The 24,455-nt window shown below is 40.6% G+C and overlaps 1 protein-coding gene across 1 annotated transcript; it reads right to left on the minus strand.

Moving 5' to 3' along the window:
* Positions 1-2,770: 2,770 nt before the first annotated feature.
* LOC133520768 (mediator of RNA polymerase II transcription subunit 14) lies at positions 2,771-24,397 on the minus strand. Its single transcript, XM_061855413.1, has 23 exons — positions 23,946-24,397; positions 23,625-23,852; positions 22,961-23,165; positions 19,056-19,188; positions 18,620-18,854; positions 18,145-18,358; positions 17,599-17,816; positions 16,877-17,036; positions 15,839-15,976; positions 15,266-15,392; positions 12,111-12,253; positions 11,251-11,491; positions 10,071-10,208; positions 9,454-9,658; positions 7,765-7,924; positions 6,650-6,790; positions 6,417-6,510; positions 5,855-6,190; positions 5,534-5,751; positions 4,856-5,026; positions 3,807-4,064; positions 3,471-3,601; positions 2,771-3,234 (listed from the first exon to the last, which is right to left on the minus strand). Exons 1-23 carry the CDS (start codon positions 24,086-24,088, stop codon positions 3,114-3,116), a joined length of 4,158 nt encoding a protein of 1,385 aa, XP_061711397.1. The 5' UTR covers positions 24,089-24,397; the 3' UTR covers positions 2,771-3,113.
* Positions 24,398-24,455: the final 58 nt, after the last annotated feature.

Consider the following 24,455-nt stretch of genomic DNA (forward strand, 5'->3'; position numbering starts at 1 on the left):
ATTTAACGAAAATGACAAGCTCTCTAACATAGATATATTTACTTGTTCCATTAATATTTTAAAACGTGCTTTTCTTTAGGTAACAAATGTAATTATGCATGTTTTCTTTTCTTTACGCTCTCAAATGTTTAGTTTTGGGTAACATTTAAAATTGTAATCTTAAAGAAAAAAAAAAAAAAAAAGAAACAGACTGATTTTATGTAAAAAATGAAACTCTAGGTCTAAACTTAAGCAATTTTGTATAGGTACTGTTTGTAAACGACTGTATGTTTCTAAAGTATAATAAATAAATAAATAAATCAGTTGACAGTTCGTATCTTCTACGTGTGTATGTAGTTATGTGTCAAACCATAAACTGTGACGTCACACAATTTTCAAAGAGCGTTTTGGGCGCGAAAGCATCTGTCAAAATATATTTTGTTAATTTAACATATTTAAAGCCGTTTTTAGTATAAAAGCTTAATTTTAAGGCAACTTTTAGTTAATATAAAAAGTAATACAAGCGTTTCAAAAATTTGGAATACGATTCTCTTTTAGGCCCCAATTCATTATAGATACGACGAGATAAGCGTTATTTGTGGTATATAATTATGGCTCACAAATCCACCACATCCACACCACACACACCACACCACATTATGTCATTTTTTATTTTTTCGGTAGCATTTGTTTTAACGGAAATAAAGAGGTTGCAAATCGAGTAACAGAACTTCAGAACAGATATCATTTGATATTTACCAGTCGCTTTTCGGTGAAGGAAAACATCGTGAGGAAACTGGACTAATCCCAACAAGGCTTAGTTTTACCCTTTGGGTTGGAAGGTCAGATGGCAGTGGCTTTCGTAAAAACTAGTGCCTACGCCAAATCTTGGGATTAGTTGTCAAAGCGGACCCCAAGCTCCATTGAGCCGTGGCAATATGCTGGGACAACGCTAGGAAGAAAGAAAGAAATCGAGTAACAGAACTTAGTAACCAACTAGGTATAATAGTTATGATGTAAATGTCCATATCATGTTGGAGTCATATATGTATTAGCCAACTAATTATTCAAGATCAATACACTTAGCTCCCTTAGGTATTCGCCTAAGTACAATCTCGGGCAAAATTGAGTTTTATAAAAGTGAACTAGTTTCTAGGTCATATTTTCTATGAATTGGTCATTTTTGTAGACTCCAATTACAGTTACACTTTTCCTGGTTTTTCGCGGACCAGAATATCGATGATTTTTGTAACTTGATTTAGACGTTGCTATCATTTTCAATCCAAAAAACACATAAAATCACAATTCAGAACATGCGGCAGCGTTGCTTTCTATCAAGTACCTCAAGCACCAGGGCGGCTACCGGGAAAATCGAAATTCGTCAATTTCGGGCATTTTTCTCTGTCACTCTAATTACGTCTTAGTGAGAGTAAAAGAGAAAGATCCCCGCAATTTGCGAATTTAGGTTTTCGCGGTAGGCCCCCAGGTCCTGTCAAGTTTCAGCAGTGTTGCCAGGTGAGCGGAAGAGAATTATCGTACTTGAGTGTCAATATTATTGTACCGTTGAAAAAAATATCGTACGCCAATCAAAAAGGCAGCCCCTAAAAATGTCTTGCAAAATAAGCTTAAACTTCCAATTAATAATAAAAAAAAGACAATTTTCGTCTAAATTGCGCAAAAAATCTGTTTATGTTTGTGTATTTTTGGGATAGACTCAAACGGTATACAGGAAATTGTGACATTTTAAACTTTAAACTTACACCAAGGAGCCGAACACCCAAAAGATACTAATTTTAGCCTATTTCTGAGAGAAAGTGTCATATTTTGCTTCAAATTACTAGACTTTTAAGGTGGCATCATCCAAGGGCTGAAATTATAGTACTTTAGTGTACGATAATGCTCTTTGGAACATTACGTCATACCGGGGCCCAAATTATCGTACATGTACAACAATTATCGTACGCCTGGTCACACTGAGTGTCAGTGTCGACAGAGTCAGCTAAAAACGCGTCAAACATCGCAACGTCGCGCCGATGCATGGAGTGGCAACGCCGCAATGTATTTGTACACGACATTTGTCACACACACATGAGTAAAATTTATAAAAATATAACGTTGATTATTGCATGATTTCTGTATGAAACAAAGTTTTTCTATTAATTTAGCGCAAATGAATATTCGAAAGTAGATAGACGCGCAACTATTTATGTAATAATATTGTGTAATTACTTAATAAATAGCGATTGTTTTTTGTATGAAAATCGAACCACCTTAAGCAGCTGCTGCCGTATGTAGTGTAGCCTAGGCAATGAGTTACGACATTTTTCACATGAGAAGCAACAAGACAAGCTAAATGAAAACACACTGCTCGCTCTGCCTCTACTGTTGGCCAAAACCGCGGCCCATCTGCGGTAATGGCAAGAGTAGCGGCTACATTTTACCTTTACTCACTTCCATTCCTACTGCGACATAATGTAAACGAAGCATAAATGGCAAAACAACAATCTTTATTTGCATTTACCACTAAGGCAGTTACGTATCGCGTATAAATATTTTTAATACAGATTACAGGACATACTTGTCTAACTAGTTCATGCGCATCTTAATTTGATAATAAGTAATATACTCTGTCATTTATTCTGAATATTATTCCATCTGTCAGTATCTAAACGTTTGTAATATAATTGCCACATCTCCTACCTACCGCGTGGAGTATCTTCGATTATAATAATATGTAAGTAGCGAACCGGTCGCTGGTAGGTATATCACAGGTGAAATGAAAGAGTTGCGCTTGTCCCTGGCGAGTTATTCGCACAACACTTATGTCTCTATATATTCGACTACTTGGCAGTAAATTTTTCGTTTGTTATTGCGACACAACACAAACTTATTTTTATTCAATAGTCTCTCTTGACTGGCCACCGAATGTGATTTAATTACCAAACGGCGTGTCCATTGTGTCCCGATGTGATAAGACTATAGAGCACGCTCTATAAAGAAATACTTATATGTAATCAATGTATAAAATCGATATTTGGAGCATAATATAAGTGTAATGTTGAACTTAGTGTTTAGTAGCTGGGTCGGCGCCGGCGTTACAGCATGGAGGCGAGCGGGGCCGGCGCGAGCGGCAGCTACGGCGGCGGCGGCGCGGCGGCCACGGGCGCGTCCTGCGGCAGCGTGAAGTTGGTGAGCAGGTCGCGCACCGCCGGCCACAGCGTGCACTCGCCGTGCGCTTGGTTAAACTCGCTGAACCTGTTCACACCGCTCTTAAGTATGACTGTATCTTTACGAGGACCTGTCCCTATTCTTGAAAACCTCAATGAGTTATTTGATCGATCGATTGAAGCGGCAATGTAACTAAATTCGGATGCTAATTTAGGCATCGTATATCCGAACCCTAATTTAAGGACTCAGGGTTTCTGAACCTCGGGTTATAATGTAAGCTGACGAAAAAATATATATATACTAGTGTAAATATATGTAGTCACCGTTTGAGATGAAGGTTGACCGCGATGAGGTGCGGCTGCGAGTCGCGTTTGTCGGCCAGCTGCGTCACGTTGGACTGCATGTCGTACACCAGCGGCAGCACCAGCTGTGTCTCGCCGCGCGTCAGGCAGATCTGGATTATTATAACAATGGTTTATTTATTGCAATATTGTACGATTAGATAAGAGGGAAAATTATGAGTGCTTATGGATATTTTAATGTACTTCTTCTATAATGCGCACCAAGATAGACTTTACTGCGGAACTGAGAAATAATTTAGACAGTTAAAAATTAAAACTGGAAAATAAAATGCAACGTAGAAGTAAAAGGACGCTCACAAAGAACAGTATCTTGTGTTTGGCGAGCAGTACGGCGGGGTGTCCGGTGGGCACGAGCTGCGGCGCGGCGGGCGGGATGCGCAGCGCCCACTGCAGCTGCCACAGCGCGGGCTGGATGGGCTCGAGGTCGGCGCGCATGAGCGCCACCAGCGACGGCAGCGCGGCGGCAGGCGCGCCCCACGTGCGGCCCCAGCCCTGCAGCGCCGTCGCGCGGTACGGCGCCACGCACACGCGCAGCTCGAAGAACTTCTGCATCACCTGACCACAATCTAAATTAACTCTCGAGTCCCAATGTTCATTACAATTTACTTTCTGTTTCAGCCATTCATAAACCAAATAGAGTAGCATATCTTTTGTTTCGTTGCTCTCTCAATCATAAGAAATTCGTCTCTATTTACTACACAACAAGGTCCAAATTGAAAATATGTCTGACTTCAAATTCGAAATTGAAATACCAATTTCTATAGTCATTACACTGACAACATCGTTTTTGGTTTTCAGTGTAAATATTAAAACAAAAGTGGACCAACTAACTGTTCATACAAACGTACTCTCTACATTCCTCTTTGGATATTAACATATTGAAAATATTTTGTACCCCGCTATGCCCCGTCGTTTGATTTTTTTCAAATTATTCATAATTATAAGAGTTAGACGCATTAAAAACATTGTATGACATTTGTTTTTGGCTCTTTGGGTCTTATAATATTCAAAAAGTCGACAAAGGTCAAACGAAGGGGCATAGCTATGGTTGGTACACATCAAATTATGTAAAAAATATTGTATAATGTTAATATCCATATCCATATCCATAATATATATATATATATATTGTCTCTTTTCTCCTCGAAGGACAAGTGCGTGCGTAAGGGGCGGTAAAGATTGATTTAGCAAAATATATAATATAAATAGATTTATATATATATATATATATATATATATATATATATATATATATATATATATATAATATAGAGAGGAAAATGACGAGTACGTTTGTAATAAGAAGCGTTGGTCCTCTTTTCCGTTAGAGCGGAAATTGTGTTTACCTTGAGGTCGTCCTCGAGCCAGTCGTGCTTCATGCCCGGGCCCTGGTCGAGCGGCGTCAGCTGCAGGTGCAGCGACTGCATGTGCTGTGGGTGCAGCGCCACGCGCGCCGCCAGCGCCGCGCCCTCGCACCGGAACGTCAGGCTCGTCGCGTCCGCGCTCACCATCGTCAACTGCTCAACAACGTCAACGCAATATGTACGCAGAACATACAATTTCCACGCACAATTTGTTTTATTCAATAATAACAAAAGAACGAAAGGCGATGGATGGATGGATAATGGGATTGTATGTATAGATGCGAAATAAGTATAGCCATAACACTCAACTTTGACGGATTTGTTACTACTACTGAGCGGTGTTCCAGTAGAAGATACCTTAGTTTGGGACGTGTGACGCTTTACATGTCAAGAATAATACAAATCAGTCTTACGCAGACACTTTCATCTACATTCCACACCCTAGTCAACCAGAATAACTTCAGCAACAGTATGAGTAGCGTAGTAAATTGTAAGAACACAATAAAGTGCAGTAATAAGGCACAAATATAGACCAACAGAACAGAATCTTTTGTCAATTTAAGACTGAGAAAAATATTTCTTTTTCTATAGAGAGTCTACATTACACTTTACGCGATAGAACAATACTTTTTATTGGGCTATGCGCTGTAATGAACTCACGTATTCTTCCGATTGAACGAACCGCTGGAGCGTCCGCTTCATGTAGACGCAGGCGAGGAATCGCTGCAGCGGCGCGAGCGCGGGCCCCGGCGGCGCGCCCTGCGGCGGCTCGCATGGCGCGCACAGCGCCTCCAGCTTGCTGACCGGCAGCGGCGTGGCCGTCGCGCCCACGCCCGCGCCCCGCCCCGCGCGCGCCGAGCACGACGACGCTGTGGGCCCTGAACAACATCATTCAACTAAAACTAATCCCACTCACTACCAGCAATCGCAATCGACCAAAAAAACACGTCATAGGACTTTTATTTTATGAAAATAACTTACCTTTATGCTCCATATTGTGCCGCGGCGAGGGATGATGTCCAGGGGAAGGCCTCGGCAATGAGGGTGACGCGGGCCACGCGGTAAACGGTGAGGTGGGCGGCGGGTGCGGGGAGGCGACGGGCGCGGCCAGCGGAGACGGCGCCAGCGGCGACGCCGGCGACGCCGACACGCTCGCCGCCGTGCCCGCGCCGCCGCCGCCGCCCGGCGGGGACGTCAGGTTGAACGAGTTGTTGTTCATCTGATGCTGCGCGGGCGACGCGGGGTGCGGCGTCACTGGCGCCGAGTGCGGCGTGTGTGGCTGCGGGGGCGTCAAAGGCGCCGGAAACCGAAGACCGCCTGTACATTAACATTTTAGATCTAATATGATCTATATGTTCATTTATTACCACTATTCATTATGCCGGACCATTAGACCAAGATTTTAAAGAAAAATGAATGAACAAGAAACGAGAAACTATAAATGTGACCTAACATTTAATTACATTATTATACATTTATTCCAGGTTTTTTTAATCCTAACCTATTCCGTTGATACAATACAATAACTATGGTACGAGCGTACCTGGTGGCATCGGGGACATAGGTGATGGCGGGTTGTCATCTTCTGCCAGTAGGCGCGCGCTCATGCTGTCGTCGACGTACCGTGATAGGAACGACTGTAATTAAGTCATTTTTAAATGAACATTCCATAGGTCTTATCATAGAAACAATTATTTTTAACAATACAATTAATGGGACAAAGAGTCGTACTCGGCAAAAGTAAAGGTAAGGTAAGTAATTTAATACACAAGTTACCTTTAACCCCTGCGCCGGAGCGAACTCGTCGACGACCGACGTGCGGTCAAACTTGGAGTAGGAGCCGTCGCGTATGGTGACCGTGCCTCCGCCGCGGATGTTCACTTCCAGCGAGTACGCCCCAGCGTAGATTATACGGATCTGTAATTGTTTATTACATTATAGCTTATTATATAATAAATGACAATATATCTCATTGACAACAAGTGAACATAAACGTCCATATATTTGTTAAAGCTTATAGAGCCTGGTAGTTTAATTTACCACCGTAAATTGCTCTTTCAGAGGTCAGACAAAGATTGGAAGCACTATGTTTTTAGGGTTCCGTACCTAAAGGGTCAAACGGGACCCTATTACTGAGACTTCGCTGTCCGTCCGTCCGTCCGTCTGTCACCAGGCTGTATCCCACGAATCGTGATAACGTTGCCACTATAACAACAAATACTAAAAACAGAATAAAATGAATATTTAAAGGGGGCTCCCATACAACAAACATATTCTTTTTGCCGTTTTTATAAATAATGGTACGGAAGCCTTCGTGGGCGAGTCCGACTCGTACTTGCCCGGTTTTTTTATGTATCATTTATTATCAGGCAACGAAGGCCTTAAAAGTTAATTTTATTTCATTGTGTGTGGCAATATTAAGCCCCGCGAAGCAACTACGACCAACGGATCTACACTTATGATCTTCTAGTATGTGACAGACAGAGAAACTTCACACTACATCTCGATTTTGTTACAGTATTAAACTGGTAATTTGTGTGTGCGGGTTCGGGTTCGCGTTGAGTGTTAAAAGTCAGAAAGAAAGTAGCGAAAATGTTTATTAATTGTTATTATTAAATGTTATTATATGAATGTTAATGTTATGATAATTAAATGAATGCCCCCGGCCGCGATGGAACCGAAAAGTACACTAAATCTGGGTTAAAGTAAATTGTTGGTTTATGCGTGTTTTGCTGACAGCATGCGCACGCGCCACACGAGGCTATAAACGTGTTAAAGGTGCAATGCACCGAACATTGTGTAAGTGAGACCCCGTTCTCAAGTTCGTTAGTATTCAGTCCGCTTTAAGTGTGGGTTCGGCGCTGCGACAGACATAATGTCAAGAGGTTCACCTTCCGCCAGGAGTGCGCCAGCAGCGTGAAGGTGGGCGTGGGCATCTGCGTGCGCACGTGGTGCAGGCCGAGCTGCGGCAGCGTGGGCAGCCGGCTCAGTGCCAGCAGCGGCGCGTACGTCTCGCGCAGCACCACGCCTAGCGCCAGCAGGTCCTTGTGCCTGAACACAGAATACGCTGTGACAACAACACTTGGCTTAAACACAAACAATACACATGATTGTATAGCCTCTACTACGAACGGATATAATCAATAAATTACCTACTAAATAGCGCCACACATAATACAAGTTATTATTTTAAAATTAATACTTTTGTGATGGTAGTCAGAAGCTATATAGTAAAAAGCACTGGTGGCCTAGCGGTAAGAGCGTGCGACTTGCAATCCGAAGGTCGCGGGTTCAAACCCCGGCTCGTACCAATGAGTTTTTCGGAACTTATGTACGAAATATCATTTGATATTTACTAGTCGCTTTTCGGTGAAGGAAAACATCGTGAGGAAACTGGACTAATCCCCAAAAGGCCTAGTTTACCCTCTGGGTTGGAAGGTCAGATGGCAGTCGCTTTCGTAAAAACTAGTGCCTACGCCAAATCTTAGGTATAGTTGTCCAGCGGACCCCAGGCTCCCATGAGCCGTGGCAATATGCCGGGACAACGCGAGAAAGAAAAAAATAAATAACCCGGCCAAGAGCATGTCTGGCCACGCTCAGTGTAGGGTTCCGTAGTTACTCTTCCGTCACAATAAGCTAAACTGGAGCTTAAAGTATAGTAAATTGTTAACCAATGGATGAAACGGTACCTTTCACCCGAGTTAAACAAATAGGCAAATTTGCATAATCAGTACCTAATTAAAGTAAGTCTTTTTACTATGAAGGGAAAACTTTTTGCGATTACTCAAAAACAGCTAAACTGATCATGTCCGCTATAGTTTTCATTTAATGTCTTTCTTAAGCTCTACTTCCACGATTTTTTTCATATTTTTTGGACCTATGGTTTAAAAGTTAAAGGGGGGGGGGAACACTTTTTTTCTTTCTTCCGGAGCGATTATCTCCGAATATATTCACTTTATCAAAAAATGTTTCTTGAAAACCCCTATTAGTTTTGAAAGACCTTTTCAACGATACCCAACACTGTAGGGTTGAAGCAAAAAAAAAATTCACCCCCACTTTACGTGTAGGGGTGATACCCAAAAAAAAATTTTTAGATTTTATTGTACGACTTTGTCGGCTTTATTGATTTATATATCCATGCCAAATTTCAGCATTCTAGCACAAAGCCTTGGACAGACAGACAGACAGACAGACGGACATGGCGAAACTATAAGGGTTCCTATTTGACTACGGAACCCTAAAAAAAGTCAGAAGCTATATAGTCAGGAGCAATAGCTTCAGAAACTCCCATAAGTCGTAACCCTTGCTCAAAAGCTCTCCCTATAAGTTTCATCTCACGAAGGACATACAAGGACATGTGAAGTACAAATTAAACAAGTATTGGCAAAAATAGAGCAAACTGGAATAAATGTGACCAGTTTCAGGAATAAAAAACATGTGGTTCGTGACCCGAGGTATGCCTGTTGGGTCTGGCTGGTGATACGAATTGAAAGTTCTACAGAATCCATACTGCAGTGTCTAGATCTTTTAGGAATGATAACAAGCAAATAAATGCCGTATTATTGGTGTATAATACAGACCAGTTGATGTAGTGGTCCAGGTGGTGGTGCAACAGGTGGTGCGCGTTGGCGGCGGGCTGGTGCGCCGGCGTGGCCACGGTGTAGCGCTGCGTGGCCGCCGACCACTGCAGCACGGCCGTGGCGCGCGCGCCCGCGCCCCACCCCACCACGAGCGACCGGTACGTGTACGAGCGGATGCACACGCCCTGCCACAGCTGCTCACGCTCTGTGACAACAAATGAGATCATCTTCGATTTACAGATCTATACCATACGTTGGTTAATGTATGCCGGCTGGCGTCAAAACCCAGCATGCGTACCGTGGCCATCGGGTAAATAGAACGCCGGTGGACGCGGTAAAATGAGTTTATACATGGGAAGACAGCAACAATTCTATATAATGGATTGAAGAATAAAAAACGAAAAGCATTTTGTTATACCATGTCGGTAGGAAGTAGGCCTACAGATACTATGACGATAAGCGGATACCGTAGCCTATGGACGCATGCCGTTTGCGTTGCCGACACTGTAACCCTGTACAACTTACATTAAAAAAAAACCATACCGCAATGTATTTGCTGGAAGTGAATAGATTGAATAATTGATTTGGTTGGTATTAAATGAAGCAGAAGTACGAACCGTGTTGCGGGCGCAGCATGAAGTCGTGCAGCAGCGTGTGCAGGTGCACAATGGCGGCCCAGTCCGCCAGGAACGCGTCCGCCGTGCGCCCCGCGTCCGTGCCCAGCTCGTACTGCAGGTACACGCAGCGCCGCTCGCCTGCGACGTAACACTTGCTTAAAACACCCACCATTCTTTCACAGTCGCACTCCAAATTAGCTACATGCATGAAATAGTTACAAGGGGGCAAAGTAGTTTTTTATCCCCTCGTGCTAATATTGATACCCGAGCAAGCGAAAAATACCAAAATTCAACCACGAGCGTAGTGTAATTCATTGCGAGGGTTGAACAAACTTTGTCACCGAGTGAAACAATTTGTTTTTACCGTATGCGGCACTTTGGAAGTACGATTGCAGCTCTTCAAAGGACCAAAAAAAAAACACATTTATATTTCTTAGACCATTGAAAACAACATTTGCGACTCTTTGAGATTCTCAAAACTAGTGATTTCAACTGCGATTGGCTCTTCTTCTCAAAAGTTTGCTGACCCCTGCCGTAATGTATATTAAACACTTTTATTACATTTCTTAAGTTATAACGAGACATAAAATCCCACCAAAAGCATTTTCATGTAAATGTTGCCAAGACGAAACCATGAGGCCGGCACTACCGAAAAGTTATCAGATCTCTTATGAGCCAAGCTTCTAACTCTTCAAGCCCTAACTTCTCAAAATCTACACCTTAGTCAAAATATATGGCTTGGCCGCCGGCGTGTCAGCTATCGTGAATCAACCTTACAGACACTTAATCTGATCTTCTCAGGTACAAGTAGCACTTCATGTGTTTACAAGGGCATCTTTACTAATTTGCCAAGAGTATTTAAAAGCATATAGGTAAGTACAATACAAGTAATATATCCCAAAATTTGTCGCAGCACTGTCGCATATATCACAAATTATTTAAAATGATTTTTTCGCCTTAAACCCTAAGCTGTTAAAAAAATCTTTTGTGTCCGCGTTGGCTACCTAATTTTTCATTAGGGAAAAATATTACGCCCGTTTCAAAGGCAATTTTAGCTTTCTACTTATATGGCTCAAATTCAGGTAACAGCATTCGGAGATAACACGTTTGGGTTCGGCGATAACAAAAAGTTGTTACATATATTTGAGCCATATGTGTAGGACGCTAATTCGTATTATACCTTGTTCTTTGTGCGTGGGCGTGCGCGCAGGCGAGCCGTGAAACACGAGCTCGGCGGTCCACACGCGCGCCTGGTTCTTGGTGGTGAGACGCAGCGTGGCGGCGAGGAGGCGGGCCCGCAGCGCCGCCGTGGCGCGCTCGCAGGCCCCTTCAGGTAGCGGCAGCGCCACGATGCGCATGCCCAGCGCCGAGCCGCTCCATTCCGGCTGCACGCCGCCGTGTGTCACGCCGCGCGACGCAAGCTGGCATCAGAACGACACTCATCAACTTCTCGATCGGACTTTGTTGGTTGCAGTTATGCCCAAGTTAAAGGTAAGAGCGATACAATATTTTTTTAAGAAAACGCTGCTATTCTCCTAAGGCCAAGCCACACAAGGAAAATGTACAAAATTAGCCCGTGAAGTTTGAAACTATAATGAGGTTGATTTTGTTTGGTTTTAAAATTAAACGAAACAAAACAAATTGAAATTGAACATGATTTAAATTTCATCAAAGTTAATCAGTACTATAGGTGGGCCCGCGAGCCTTAGGAGGCTATAATGGTTAATGTAATAATGTAACATTTGAGACACGCACCTAAACTGGCAACGAGTTCCAAGTTGATTGGATTGAAAGATAAACAGACTCTTTTGGAAAATAGCAAAATATTGTTGAAAAACTGAAATCTTTCAAATCCCATGAGATAATAAAGTAAGGCCATTATAACTTTCATTTAGTCGCATCGAATCAGAGCACTGAACTTCATGAATCATGACTAACGCCAAATTTAGGTCTGCGACGCTCACAACCCTTCAATTGTGCGTTTGCTGCTCTAGGATAACTGGCGATTGCTAGCTGTTTTGTCAAGATGAGTGGACGAACCTCCTGCGCCAGGTTGACGAAGGGCACGCGCTCGTCGGCGGCGGCCACCACGTGCGCGAGCTCGGGCAGGAAGTAAGCGGGCTGCCGCACGCGCACCGCGCGGTTGTTGTTCGCCGACAGCTTCCGCTTGCCCGGCTGCAAGCCTGACAAACACAAAACCACTTTCAAGGATGAGGTTAACAACTGCGAATTGCTCACAACAGAGGGCGCGAAGGAGAAGAAATGTTGCTTTAACAAAAACAAATATTGTGATAACGCGGGACTCCAAAGCGCCAACAGGTATTAATACATTCATTGCCAGAGAATCGCTAGGCGGGTTCTCTGTTAGTAAGTGCTTTTTGCTACATAGTTTCAGTTTCATTTATTCGCCATAAAGTAACATTAACTAATTATTGTTACAGTAAATATTAGCATAATTATTACACATTCCTTAATTTTAAGTATCTGAAATGTCTTATTGTAATCTGTATTGGTAATAAATACCTAGGTACTAAATAAAATTTTGGATATCAAGCTTGCTGTTCAGATTTCCACAATGAGTAAAAAGCATGATTCCTGAAATAATTTAGTATCTTTATCTTAACTTACATCGGCTACGCCCGTAGCTCGTAACTCGCGCAGGCAGTGAATGTGTTAAGTCGTGCCCTGGTATTTGAACACATTAGCGGTTGCCATCTGATCAACATTTTCATAAGGGCGCCATTTGGGTTGAGATTTTAGTTTTATTCTGTTAGTTTCTAAGATTAGAAATAGACTGCTACTACGTATAATTTTTATTAAATACACTCTTGTTCTATATCGTTAAATATAGAGTTTATGCTATTAATATTATTTTACATCAGAAGATCATCCATATATATTCACTGAAATAAATCATTAAAGTAATCTATTTTTGTCAAATCTCAATCAAGCAAATTGTACATACCAGCATAAACCATTCGAATAAGAGTACAATTATGTTACAATGTTGTTTAATAGATTTATATATAAACTACGTAATAAGTAGTTCGCCCCGAACTGAGAACTCACGGTTCGCAAAAAATAAATGCACATTGAAAAAGTCTTTTGACCAAAAAAATACTGTATAAAGTGGAATCATAGAAATCCATTTAATTTTTTAATGCGATTGAATAAAAAATTAAGAAATTAAAGACGGCGGCTGATTTTTACCATTTCTAACTATGAAAAAAAAAAGAAAATTAACTTAACATGGGTCTTCAAAGTTGAATGTAAGAACTTCGCTTAGCTTCGCTCGTTCGTTCGGTAACGGTGTTTTAGTATTGAACCAATCGCAAACACATTTACATATTCAGAAAATAATGTTATTTTTAGTAGTGTGTTTTGTAGTATCTGTTGTTGCGGTTTCAGCAGGTTTCTGCACGAAAACCATGATCCGCAGAAGTTTTTGTTTCGGCCGTAACTACAGCAAAACCGAGCCTTAGGTTTCAGTCGGACACTAATTTGTAATTATTCGTTATAACTAAAAATTCGCTTTTGTTTCTTTCGTACACTTGTTTTGATTAAATTGGTTTGCAGAGCGTTAACCTTTAGTGCCATTCATTTAGTCGGTCGTCACAAGTAATTATTATCGTAGGATAAGAATAAAATGTTATATTGTAATATTTGTAATCAAATCTGTAAATTGTGCAAATTGGAGGAAAATACAAAGGAACGAATTCGTTTGCAGGCTTACAGAATATCGTTAGCATAATAAAGTATTTAGTAAAAAAAAAATATATAAGCATTATTCTTAGTCAGTTACAAGTTGTTGGCAATACCAGCACTATCTTTCTATATATAATCATGAAGTTGAATTCAAGTTACAATCGCTAATGCCTTATAATAATTTTGATTACAATGGCGACACCAAAATGGGTTATGTTGTTGCCACATCCCGTCTTACAGTCAACATCAAGAGTAGATAGACGTAAACCAACAGGGTTCTCAGGGTACATAATTATTTTCTGGCTTCTGTGTGATCAAATTACCAATATGAATTAGTTGTATTGTTATACACATATTATTTTAAGACAAAAGCAGCTAAGATATCCACATAAGCAAAGCGTTATTAATAGTGGAAGAGACACTACATTGTAAGAAAAAACTGTCTCGAATTCGACAGCTGAATCGAATTTAAATTTAATAGTCGTGTTATCGAGACCGTATCTGTGAGCACCAGCCGCTTGCACTAATAAATTACTCTAGCATTCGCAAAAATAAAATAAAAAAACTAAACAGTAAATAAGCAATTTTCGTCAAATTAAATGATAACAAGTCGCTTAGGCGTGGGTACTAGATAGTTTGGTGGGTTATTTTTACGAATTATTTTCTGCAACTTCAAAATAATTTTTAGGGTTCCGTAGCCAAATGGCAAAAAACGGAACTCTAATAGATTCGTCATGTCCGTCTGTCTGTCCGTTTGTATCACAGCCACTTTTTTCCGAAACTATAAGAGCTATACTGTTCACACTTGGCAAGTAGATGTATTCTATGAACCGCATTAAGATTTTTAGACAAAAATAGAAAAAAAAAAACAATAAATTTTGGGGGTTCCCCATACTTAGAACTGAAATTCAAAAAATATTTAGATAGGTCATTAAAAATGATATTGAGGTTTCTAATATCATTTTTTTCTAAACTGAATAGTTTGCGCGAGAGACACTTCCAAAGTGGTAAAATGTGTGTCCCCCCCCCCCCCCCCCCGTAACTTCTAAAATAAAAGAATGAAAAATCTAAAACAAAATATATGATATACATTAACATGCAAACTTCCACCGAAAATTGGTTTGAACGTGATCTAGTAAGTAGTTTTTTTTAATACGTCATAAATGGTACGGAACCCTTCATAGGCGAGTCCGACTCGCACTTGGCCGCTTTTTATAACTTGTTGGTATTACCAAATGGCTACTAATAATTATTCTCAAACGGAAACTGCTGATTTATTGTAAGGTTTGACCAAATTCCTGTTAATTTAGAGTTATCAATCGAAATATATTTATGAAAATTTTGGCCATCACAGTAAAACCGTGCGTGTATGTATAGAATTGCTTTAATTTCGACAGTATAGCAAAAGACAAAATTAGAGAATATTTTGAGGATTCCCTTATGTGGATGCTTCCTAGTAAACATTCGCACAGTAGAAATGATTGTAATACCTGAGGTGTCAAGTGGTGTGAAAGGTCCGTGCGTGAGCGTGAAGGTGTCGAGCTCGACGAGCGAGTGCAGCTTGAGGAAGGCGCGCGCGGTGACGGCCACGGCGGCGGCGGCTGACGCGGCGGGGTCCTGACGACCATAACACACTTACAAACTACAACAATCTTACAAGGATTGAAATTGAGAGTAATCGTGGTCCGAGCCATGTTCTATCACGTGGAAAGTGGTTCGCCATACGTCAGAAAAGGACGCGACTATGGGTTAGAGCACTTAAGAGATATTATAGTCTTTTTCAAATTCGAAAGGTAGAAATGTCAAAAAAAAATGGGGATCAGACAATGCAAAATAGAAACGATTTTTCACGACTGTCGATTAAATCTGCAAAGACTATATAATCGATTCTATTGATGATGATTTATATTTTTAAGTAAACATACTTTTCACAATTGGACGCGTCTGAAGCGATTTGACTCAAGCGGAATCGATTAGGTCGATAAGTAGTCTCTCTACAAACTCTATTGCAGTTCCAGTGGAATACTAGTTAACATTCTCGAAAATGTTAGATAAGTAGGTACCTCCTCGCACTCATCGGGCGTGCAGCGTCGCGCGCCGGCCAGGTGGAAGGAGAGGCCCACGGTGCACGCGCTGCCGCTGTTCGCGCTGTTACTGGTCGTCGCGCTGCTGCCCGCCGCCACCTCCTTCATCTCTACTATCTAGATACGTACAAATAGGGATGATTGGGACTATTATGAGTAACTAGATGATAGACAACGACTATAAGAGGTATTAACAACACCTCATAGTTGATCCAATAACAAACATTGTTCTGCGCATTAAGTTCTAAAATTCATCAGTGATCTTTGAGTTTTTGGCCGTTTAATTCTCCTTAAGCAGAGGTCCTCTTTAGCAAGTTAATTCAAACAATATATAGTTTTCGAATTCGGCTTCCATCCGACTTTCACAACCTTGAGGAAAACAATAAATTTGGTTTCCATACGATGTTTTACATCACCGATAAGTAACTAGCGAATATTAATTTATATTTCGTACATAAGTCCCGAGTAGCTTATTGGTACGAGGAGTACAAACTCACGACGTACCGTTAGGCCGGACACTGGAAGATAATCTACGTAGGTAATGCTAATAATTAGTTTACCTTTGTTTTGTCGATGATTTTTCTGTACATTTTTGTTTCACAGAAGATTTTCAAGTTATTTCATATTGAATAATAATCTTGGCACAGAATATTTACTTCAAATAATTACAGCTCGAATTAGTTTATTTTCATGGACTTCATAAAATAATTAATTTCGTTCTAAGGACAATTATTTGTTCATGTAATTTCATTTCACAGAATCATCCATAAGTAGAGAAGTTATTTCTTTTAAATACGTTTACCAAAATTTAGGATACAGAACGGTTATTTAAACGAACATTAAATTTATAGAATAATATTATAGGCAAAAAGTTTGGCGGTAAAACAAGAGTGGACCGTAATTATTATGGTCTAGCTAGTTTGATATCGGCGTCTTGGTGGCGGATGTAAGGGGGTTTCCGAAAGTCCCATCTGGCCATGCAGCATTATTTTAAGAAGTCATGGTAGGTACACTTACAAGTATGTGATCCGTGTGTCGATGCAACGTGATGTACAGTCTGTCCGCGGACAACTTGCTGAGCGGGTGGTCGGGCCCGTGCAGGAAGGGCAGGTGCTCGCACACGCTCGCCGGGAGGTGCTGCAGCGTCTTCTCGCAGCGCCGCGCCACGAGCCAGAACCTGCACAACAGTTGTAGACATAGAACGGCTATTCACAACATTATTCGAGTACTCGTATTGAGTAATACGACAGGGCTATTATCACACTTTGTTATAATGAGAAATTAGAAAAAAATACTAAATATAAATATTTTCAAAAGTAATTCCTTGGGGTTAGATATGAGGATATTAGGTATCATTCGAAGTATATTTTGCAAAAAATGATACGAGGGTATCCTATCTAGAGTAGCCCACAGTCGGTATGTTTTAAAAATGATTTTGAACTGAAATGTAATGTGATATATTTTTATATACGTCTCAGAAAGCCTTTCTTTTGATACCACACACGATTGATTTCAGAAAAAAAAACTGTACCAAAAAAGACACCTAAGGGTCAAATTGAGATTGAATCAATTATTCAAATTTTCATGTTTTTAACACCATTTGCAGCATTTTATTGAATTTCGGGGCGTACCGCTCTAGCCGCCGCGTAGCACTACTAGTGTATTTTTCGGTCATCGAGTTATTCAAGTACCTATATACTTACTTTACTCTTTGTATTCAAGTTTCGACGAAAGCGTACCTTAGCTGCGTTAGCATGGCCTTGATCTGAGGCAAGTTAGTGGTGGCGAGTGCGGCGGCCAGCTCTGGCATCCTTGGCGTGGCGGGGTAGGCGGGCACGCGCGCGCGCAGCCGACCACCGTGCGCGCCCACCGACACCAGCAGCTGCTCGGCGCGCAGGCACGGCCACAGCACCGAGCACGCCAGCACGCACGGCCAACCGCCCACAGTGCACTCAACCTATACCAAATGTTCATTAATCATTTCAAGGGCATTTCTGTTACTTATTCCTTAAATATGTCTGATGCTTTACTTGACAATTTATTTATTTATTTAAACCTTGCAATTGTTTAGATTTTGGGCAATTTGGCTTATACTTGGTTGTAGCCACCTGGATATTGTAAAGCAATATTTTAATGGATAAGCCGGCCGCGTCAGTAGCCGCTCCATCAAGGCGTTCGACGAGAGCATTGATGACCTCTTTTAAACAATGGCGTCTATAATAAATTCTTCCTAAGGCTACTTATTCAGGTAGCACCAAAGACATTGTTAAATGAAGGAATATTACCCCTAGGTCATTGAGCAGCACTTTGAGATCGTTGAGCCTCTGCCGCGACCGCACGTGCACGGTATGCGCGAGCAGGCGCTCCATGGAGGGCGCGTGCGGCGTGAGCGCGGCCGCCACGCGCTCGCTGCCCGCCAGCGCCGGCACGTGCCACACGCACAGCGACTCGCCCTCCGCGCCCACAATCAGCCGGTAACCCAGCTCGCAGCCCAGCTCTCTGCCAACACAGGTTCGTATTAACGAGCGTTTATTCCAAATTGTTACCCTCTACGCATTTTTGTGTTAGTATTGCACCGTGGAACTCATGCACATAACACAACTGTCGTGATTGGAGATGAAACTGGCAGCGACATTTGTAATATGGACTTCTGTACTGCCAAGATGACAATCTTACATTTCCTATCACGTTACTATTTCCTCACATTATTTAAATTTCAATTGGCGTTTTCAATATAAAATTGTTTTAATATTGACTTACTTCCAATACGAAATCTGCAATTTCTGTCCTGGAGTATATCTATCAACTTGCAGGTGCTTCGATAGCCTATCGCGGCACAGTCTGAGTGTTTGTGTGTACAGGAGCTCCAGTGATAGAGAGCGGCAGAAATATCTCAGAGCTGTGAGAGCCCCGCTGAGGCCGGCCGCGGCCAACCGCGCCTGCGCGACGCCGCGCAGCCAGGCCAGCTGCGACGAGTGGACCAGCGCTTTGCCCTCTGTATGACACACAAATGGACATAGTTTTTACTAGAACACATCCTACCTATAAACCTTTGCTGGTCCACCACAAGCAAAGCTAAGCTGTAAACCAAATCCTATTAGTGCTAAACAATAAACAATGTGAATTGATATAAGTTTACACGCAGCAGCCTTAATTTAATATAAATATGTAGCTAATCAGACACTTAAAAACATACCTCCAGTCTCATTATCCTGAATGAGAATTGCTATGTCTAGCAAACGCCATGGAAGATTAGGTGCATCACCCATTACTGTCAGAGAAACACTAAATTCTTGGCCAACTGTGAATGTAGCCCGACCATTGTCCACCTGAAATCAAAGTTATGTAAGATAGATTTAGTAAAAATACAAAGGGTACAAAGGGTCTTTATGACGTTGAGCCCTGAATATCAAATATTGACAACCAATTTTTGCAAAATCGTGAACAGTGTTGCCTTGAACTTTCATTTACCCCTAATCCTAATTTGAAGCCCAGTAAGTTCGTGTTCATCTCTCACTCTCACTGAGCGTAAGCGTGACAGAGATGGATGTGACTGCTCGGAATCACGGATATCATGTTTTGAATTTTAATTTTTGTGTGTTTTAATAATAATAAAGTAATCGCTGAGTTCCCTCAAGAAGAAAATTCCACATTTTTAGGGTTCCGTACTCAAATGGCAAAAAACGGAACCCTTATAGATTCGTCATCTGTCTGTCCGTTTATGTCTCAGCCACTTTTTTCGAAACTATAATAGCTATACTGTTCAAACTTGGTAAGTAGATGTATTGTATGAACCGCATTAAGATTTTCACACAAAAATAGAAAAAAAAAACAAAAAATTTTGGAGGTTCCCCATACTTAGAACTGAAACTCAAAAAATTCATCAATCCCATACATGTGGGGTATCTATGGATAGGTCTTCAAAAATGATATTGAAGTTTTTTAATATCATTTTTTTCTAAACTGAATGGTTAGCGCGAGAGACACTTCCAAAGTGGTAAAATATGTCCCCCCCCCCCCCCCATGTAACTTCTAAAATAACAGAATGATAAAACTAAAAAAAATATATGATATACATATACCATGCAAACTTCCACCGAAAATTGGTTTGAACGAGATCTAGTAAGTAGTTTTTTTAATACGTCATAAATGGTACGGAACCCTTCATGGGCGAGTCCGTCTCGCACTTGACCGCTTTTATTAGAAGCTGTTTTCTTATTTTTATACGTATCTTCGTGTTCTTTTTCTATCGAGCGAAACTCAAAAACTCAGGTCAGGATTCAAATCGCCGAAGTTTCTAGAAAAAGGCCTTAAGATTGCTAATTACATTTTGGCAACCGTATTGTGATGTGATCTACCTAAAAAACGCCTTTTCAAAAACTCCGTTCTCTGAGCCTCACACCTTAAGGGGGTCCCTAACGTCAATGACCTGCGATCAGAATCTCTTAGTTTCCTAATGTTTTTGTAGCTAATCATACTTATTAACAGCAATGGCTGTGAGCAATATAGTATACTACATTTACTTCAATGTTCACTGTCTTCGAGATATTTGACATCAAAGTTTAATAAATTTAGGCCAAAAATCTGGTTTACTGGCCATAACTTTTGTGTTAATTAGTTTAAAAGGAAAATCTCTGACCAGTTTTTAGAGACGTCAAAGACGAACCCAAATGTGTAGATTTCGTACATGTAAAATCCTTCATAGCAATCTAGTAACGAAAAAAGTGCTTTTTTTTCAGACAATGTTTTTAAAACTATATATAAAAAATAAGTGTTCGTTTCTTTCAAAATCCGGCAGACCAGAATGGGGATAAAACATTGAACAACCGAAAGCAGTTTGTCTTATAATTCTATCTATAGTTCAAATGTAAGAGTAACGACTCAAAACTAGTCAATAATCGATTAAAACCGCGGGGAGCCGCTTAACATAACAGCCAACATGTCTTGTATAACATGCAAGTTAATTTCAACAATTGCTTATTTCAAGATATTTATTTTATTTTTTATTTTTTTATTTAAGAAACAAACAGTCTTTTATAGTTATATATAACACAGGAACTTTTCTTAAAACTAGACTTACAGCTTCCTTAATGAAAATATTTTAACATCATGCTTATTAAGTAGTTTCTACATAGTAAAACAGAGCTATTTGTGCGCGCAAAAACAAAACACAAAAAGAAAGGAAAGAAAAATTATGAGAATAAAAATAAGAGCATTATAAGAACCTTATGGTATTGTTTACAAACTGAATTCTCAGGATTTATTATCTATTAATAAAGAAATTATAAAAAGCAGTAACATCTAATACTGAGATTATTTCTTTATAGCGCCAATCTAAACATTTGGGTTATTAATTATTACACTGCATAGATAGTGTTTTAAATCTATTAAGTTTCTCACAGAAAATATCAAGGCTTAGAAATTTTTCGTTGTACAACCTGCACGCCCTTCCAACAAAACTATTTCTTGCGTAAGCAGTCCGACTACGGGGGATGTAAAAGAGGGTTTTTTTCTTGCAAGCACGTTCACAACATCGAGGGACTCGGAAGGAAAGTGAATGTAGTAAAAACGGAGCATCAATAATATTATTAATAATTTTATAAAGGGTTAAGATATCGGTACGTTCTCGGCGATAACTAAGGGATGTTATATTATGTACTCTCATTGCGGTGGCGTAATCTAAGTATTTATTTCTAATTCTGTATTCTATTGTCTTAGCAAACTGTTTTTGAACTCTCTCTATCCTATCACTATGTATTTTATACAGTGGGCTCCACACAGCACTTGCAAATTCCAAACGACTACGAACATAACTGTTAAATAATACCTTATAAGTTAAGTCTCTTAAATGGTTTACCTACACGTAGTATAAATCCTAACTTCTTAAATGCTTTACCTAACATGTCATCAATGTGAGGTATAAAAGTGAGTTTAGAGTCCATTATGACACCGAGATCTCGAATCTGGTGAACACGACCTAATTTTTTATCGCAAAGTTTATAATCAAAATTAATACTATTCCTTTTCCTGCTAAAACTTATAACGGAACATTTGTCTGGATTTATAGACAACTCTTTTTGTAAGGCTTTTTTCTATGTCATGACTAATTTCACCTTTAGGTATAGGAGTGACTAGTGCACGTTTCCACAAAGAGGGCACGCATCCGTCTGTAAGGGGCTTTTTTAAAAGTGATGTAACGGGTTCTACTAAATCAGGAGAGCATTTATTGATTATTACGGGATGTATAGAATCAGGACCGGCCCCTTTATTTACATTTATGGATTTAAGATATTTATAAACTAATTCTTTGGTTATGTAAATTGTATCAATGTCTAAAATTGAGTCACTTGTTAATGGGAGGTTATTTATATCAAAGGAACCACTAGCTGGTTTTTCAAAAACTGAGTGAAAGTGTTCATTGAAGAAATCACAAATTTGTGTACCACTTGAAGCTGATAATCACACAATGACACAAGAAATTTTTAACGAAGGTTTTATTTAAGGGAGCTTATTATTGTAAGTATTGTCAACCAGAGTGGAGGAACGGAAACTGACATTGAAACACGAATAAACAAAGCCCGAGCCGCATTCAGCCAGCTTAAACCTGTGTGGAACTCCTCTACCCTGACGCCGTGTTACTGTACGGGTGCGAAACCTGGTTTGTCCGCAAAGACCTAATGACAAAACTCCAAGTGTTTGTGAACAAATGCTTAAGGCAAATTCTGCACATCTTTTGGCCTAACTGGATCACAAACGCTCACTTATGGAGAATAACTGGACAAGCACCCGTACATAAGGAGATCCAAACGCGCAAATGGCATTGGATAGGGCATATCCTCAGGAAGCCTGACACCCACCTATCCAAGGTGGCCCTGACCTGGAAGATGCCCGGAAAACGGAAACATGGTCACCCTAAATTTACTTGGCGCCGTTCCGTGGAGCAAGAGTTGGGTGTATTGGGGATGGGGTGGGAGGAGGTTACCCAAGCTGCCCAGGACCGGAGTCAGTGGAAGAAAATGGTTCGAGCCCTACACCCCAGCAGGGGGTAACAGGATGAAAAGAAGAAGAATTATTGTAAGTAAATAATAATTTATTTAGTACCTTTAGATTCCGCACATCACTGGGCAGACAAGCGGTAGTGAGCCTCTGGCGTACAACGTGAGCAAGCGCCCGCAGCGTGGAGCGGCGCTCGGCGGGCGTGAGCGCGGGCGGCGGCACGAGCCGCTCGCGGATCACGGCCGGCAGCCGGCTGTACGTGCCGATTGTCAGCACCTCCACCGCCGCCGCCATGTGGAATGTCGGCAGCCTGTGATGCAGTATTTAAATCAACTTTTATTATGATACAAGAAAATCAGACCCTAATGTGATCAAGTACAGGAAAGTTATTAATCCGTAATTTATATATTTTATTTATTTAAACTTTATTGCACAAAAGAAAAACTTAATGTACAAAAAAAGCGAACTTAGAGACTTCAGTGATTCAAATCCTGCAATTTAGACGTTCCCTTGGTAGAATAAAATCATGAACATGGGGTAAATTTTGCACAAAGGGTAAACATAAGAAAATTATTTTTTAAAAATGGGTGATATTATGTTTGAGGGAACTCAGGAATTACTTTTTTATTTTTAAAATACAAAAAATTAAAATTAAAAGACCATGATATCTGCGCTCCGGGGCATGCACTTTCATCTCGCTTACGCTCAGTGAGAGTGAGAGAAAAACACAACTTACTGCACCCTAAGATTGGGATATAAAAATGATTACCGTGCATGGACCAGAGTCTCTCTTGCAACTCGTGCCAGAACATCAGCCGTCTCAACAAAGAGAAGAGCCTGCTTGTCGAGAAAGGCCATGATGTGAGCCGACCGATCAACTTTTGTTGCACTGCTAGCCCATTTGACAAGAGCCAGTAACCGCACAAACAACTGTCTTGTCCGGGCACTAAATTTATAAATTTCAATCTTGCGCTCCATGTCCGTCTTTCGGGGCAACCTAGAAAAAAAAAACGAAATCAAGCACGTGAACTACAGTTGCGTCTTTTAAGGAACGTATAACGAAAAGTATTTAACAAAGAAAGCAACTTACAATTCAGCCAGAACAGTGAGTTCATCATAAGTTCTTTGTACTATGAAATCTATTAATAAAGCCAATGATATGGAGCCTCCTCTGGCTCCACCACCTTCTGCGCCTTGATTACATCCCTCAATAGCCACGGGGACCATTATCATTTAGTTGTTTGATTCACCAGTTGTGAACCAAAAGTTATAATACCACACCACTAGTTTCTCCGAACATAAAAATACCGTAATCGTAACACAAATACTAGTTAAAACAAATTTTACACGTAACAACATTCATTTTATTCATTTCTACTTAAAATGCCCAACTTTTGTCTAAAAACCTCTCCATATTCTGATTAAAAATCCAGCACAACTTCCACTCGACTCGCTGCTGCCACTAACCAATCTGTCTGCCATAGATAATACATGACATACTGCAATGATACAACCAAAGAGCATATAACACTACGTGAGACAACAAGACATTATGAAGCAACGAACTCATTACTGTTTTGTTAGTATTATATTCTTTGGT

Source organism: Cydia pomonella, chromosome 1 (assembly GCF_033807575.1).
Source record: "Cydia pomonella isolate Wapato2018A chromosome 1, ilCydPomo1, whole genome shotgun sequence".
In the NCBI taxonomy this organism is placed as follows: domain Eukaryota; kingdom Metazoa; phylum Arthropoda; class Insecta; order Lepidoptera; family Tortricidae; genus Cydia; species Cydia pomonella.

Coding starts and splice junctions, on each gene's coding strand:
- LOC133520768 (XM_061855413.1), bottom strand. CDS start 24,088: ATGATAATGGTCCCCGTGGCTATTGAGGGATGTAATCAAGGCGCAGAA. Junction 17,037..17,598: donor GCCATGCTAACGCAGCTAAG/GTACGCTTTCGT, acceptor ACTGTTGTGCAG/GTTCTGGCTCGTGGCGCGGC. Junction 4,065..4,855: donor GGCTCGAGGACGACCTCAAG/GTAAACACAATT, acceptor GATTGTGGTCAG/GTGATGCAGAAGTTCTTCGA.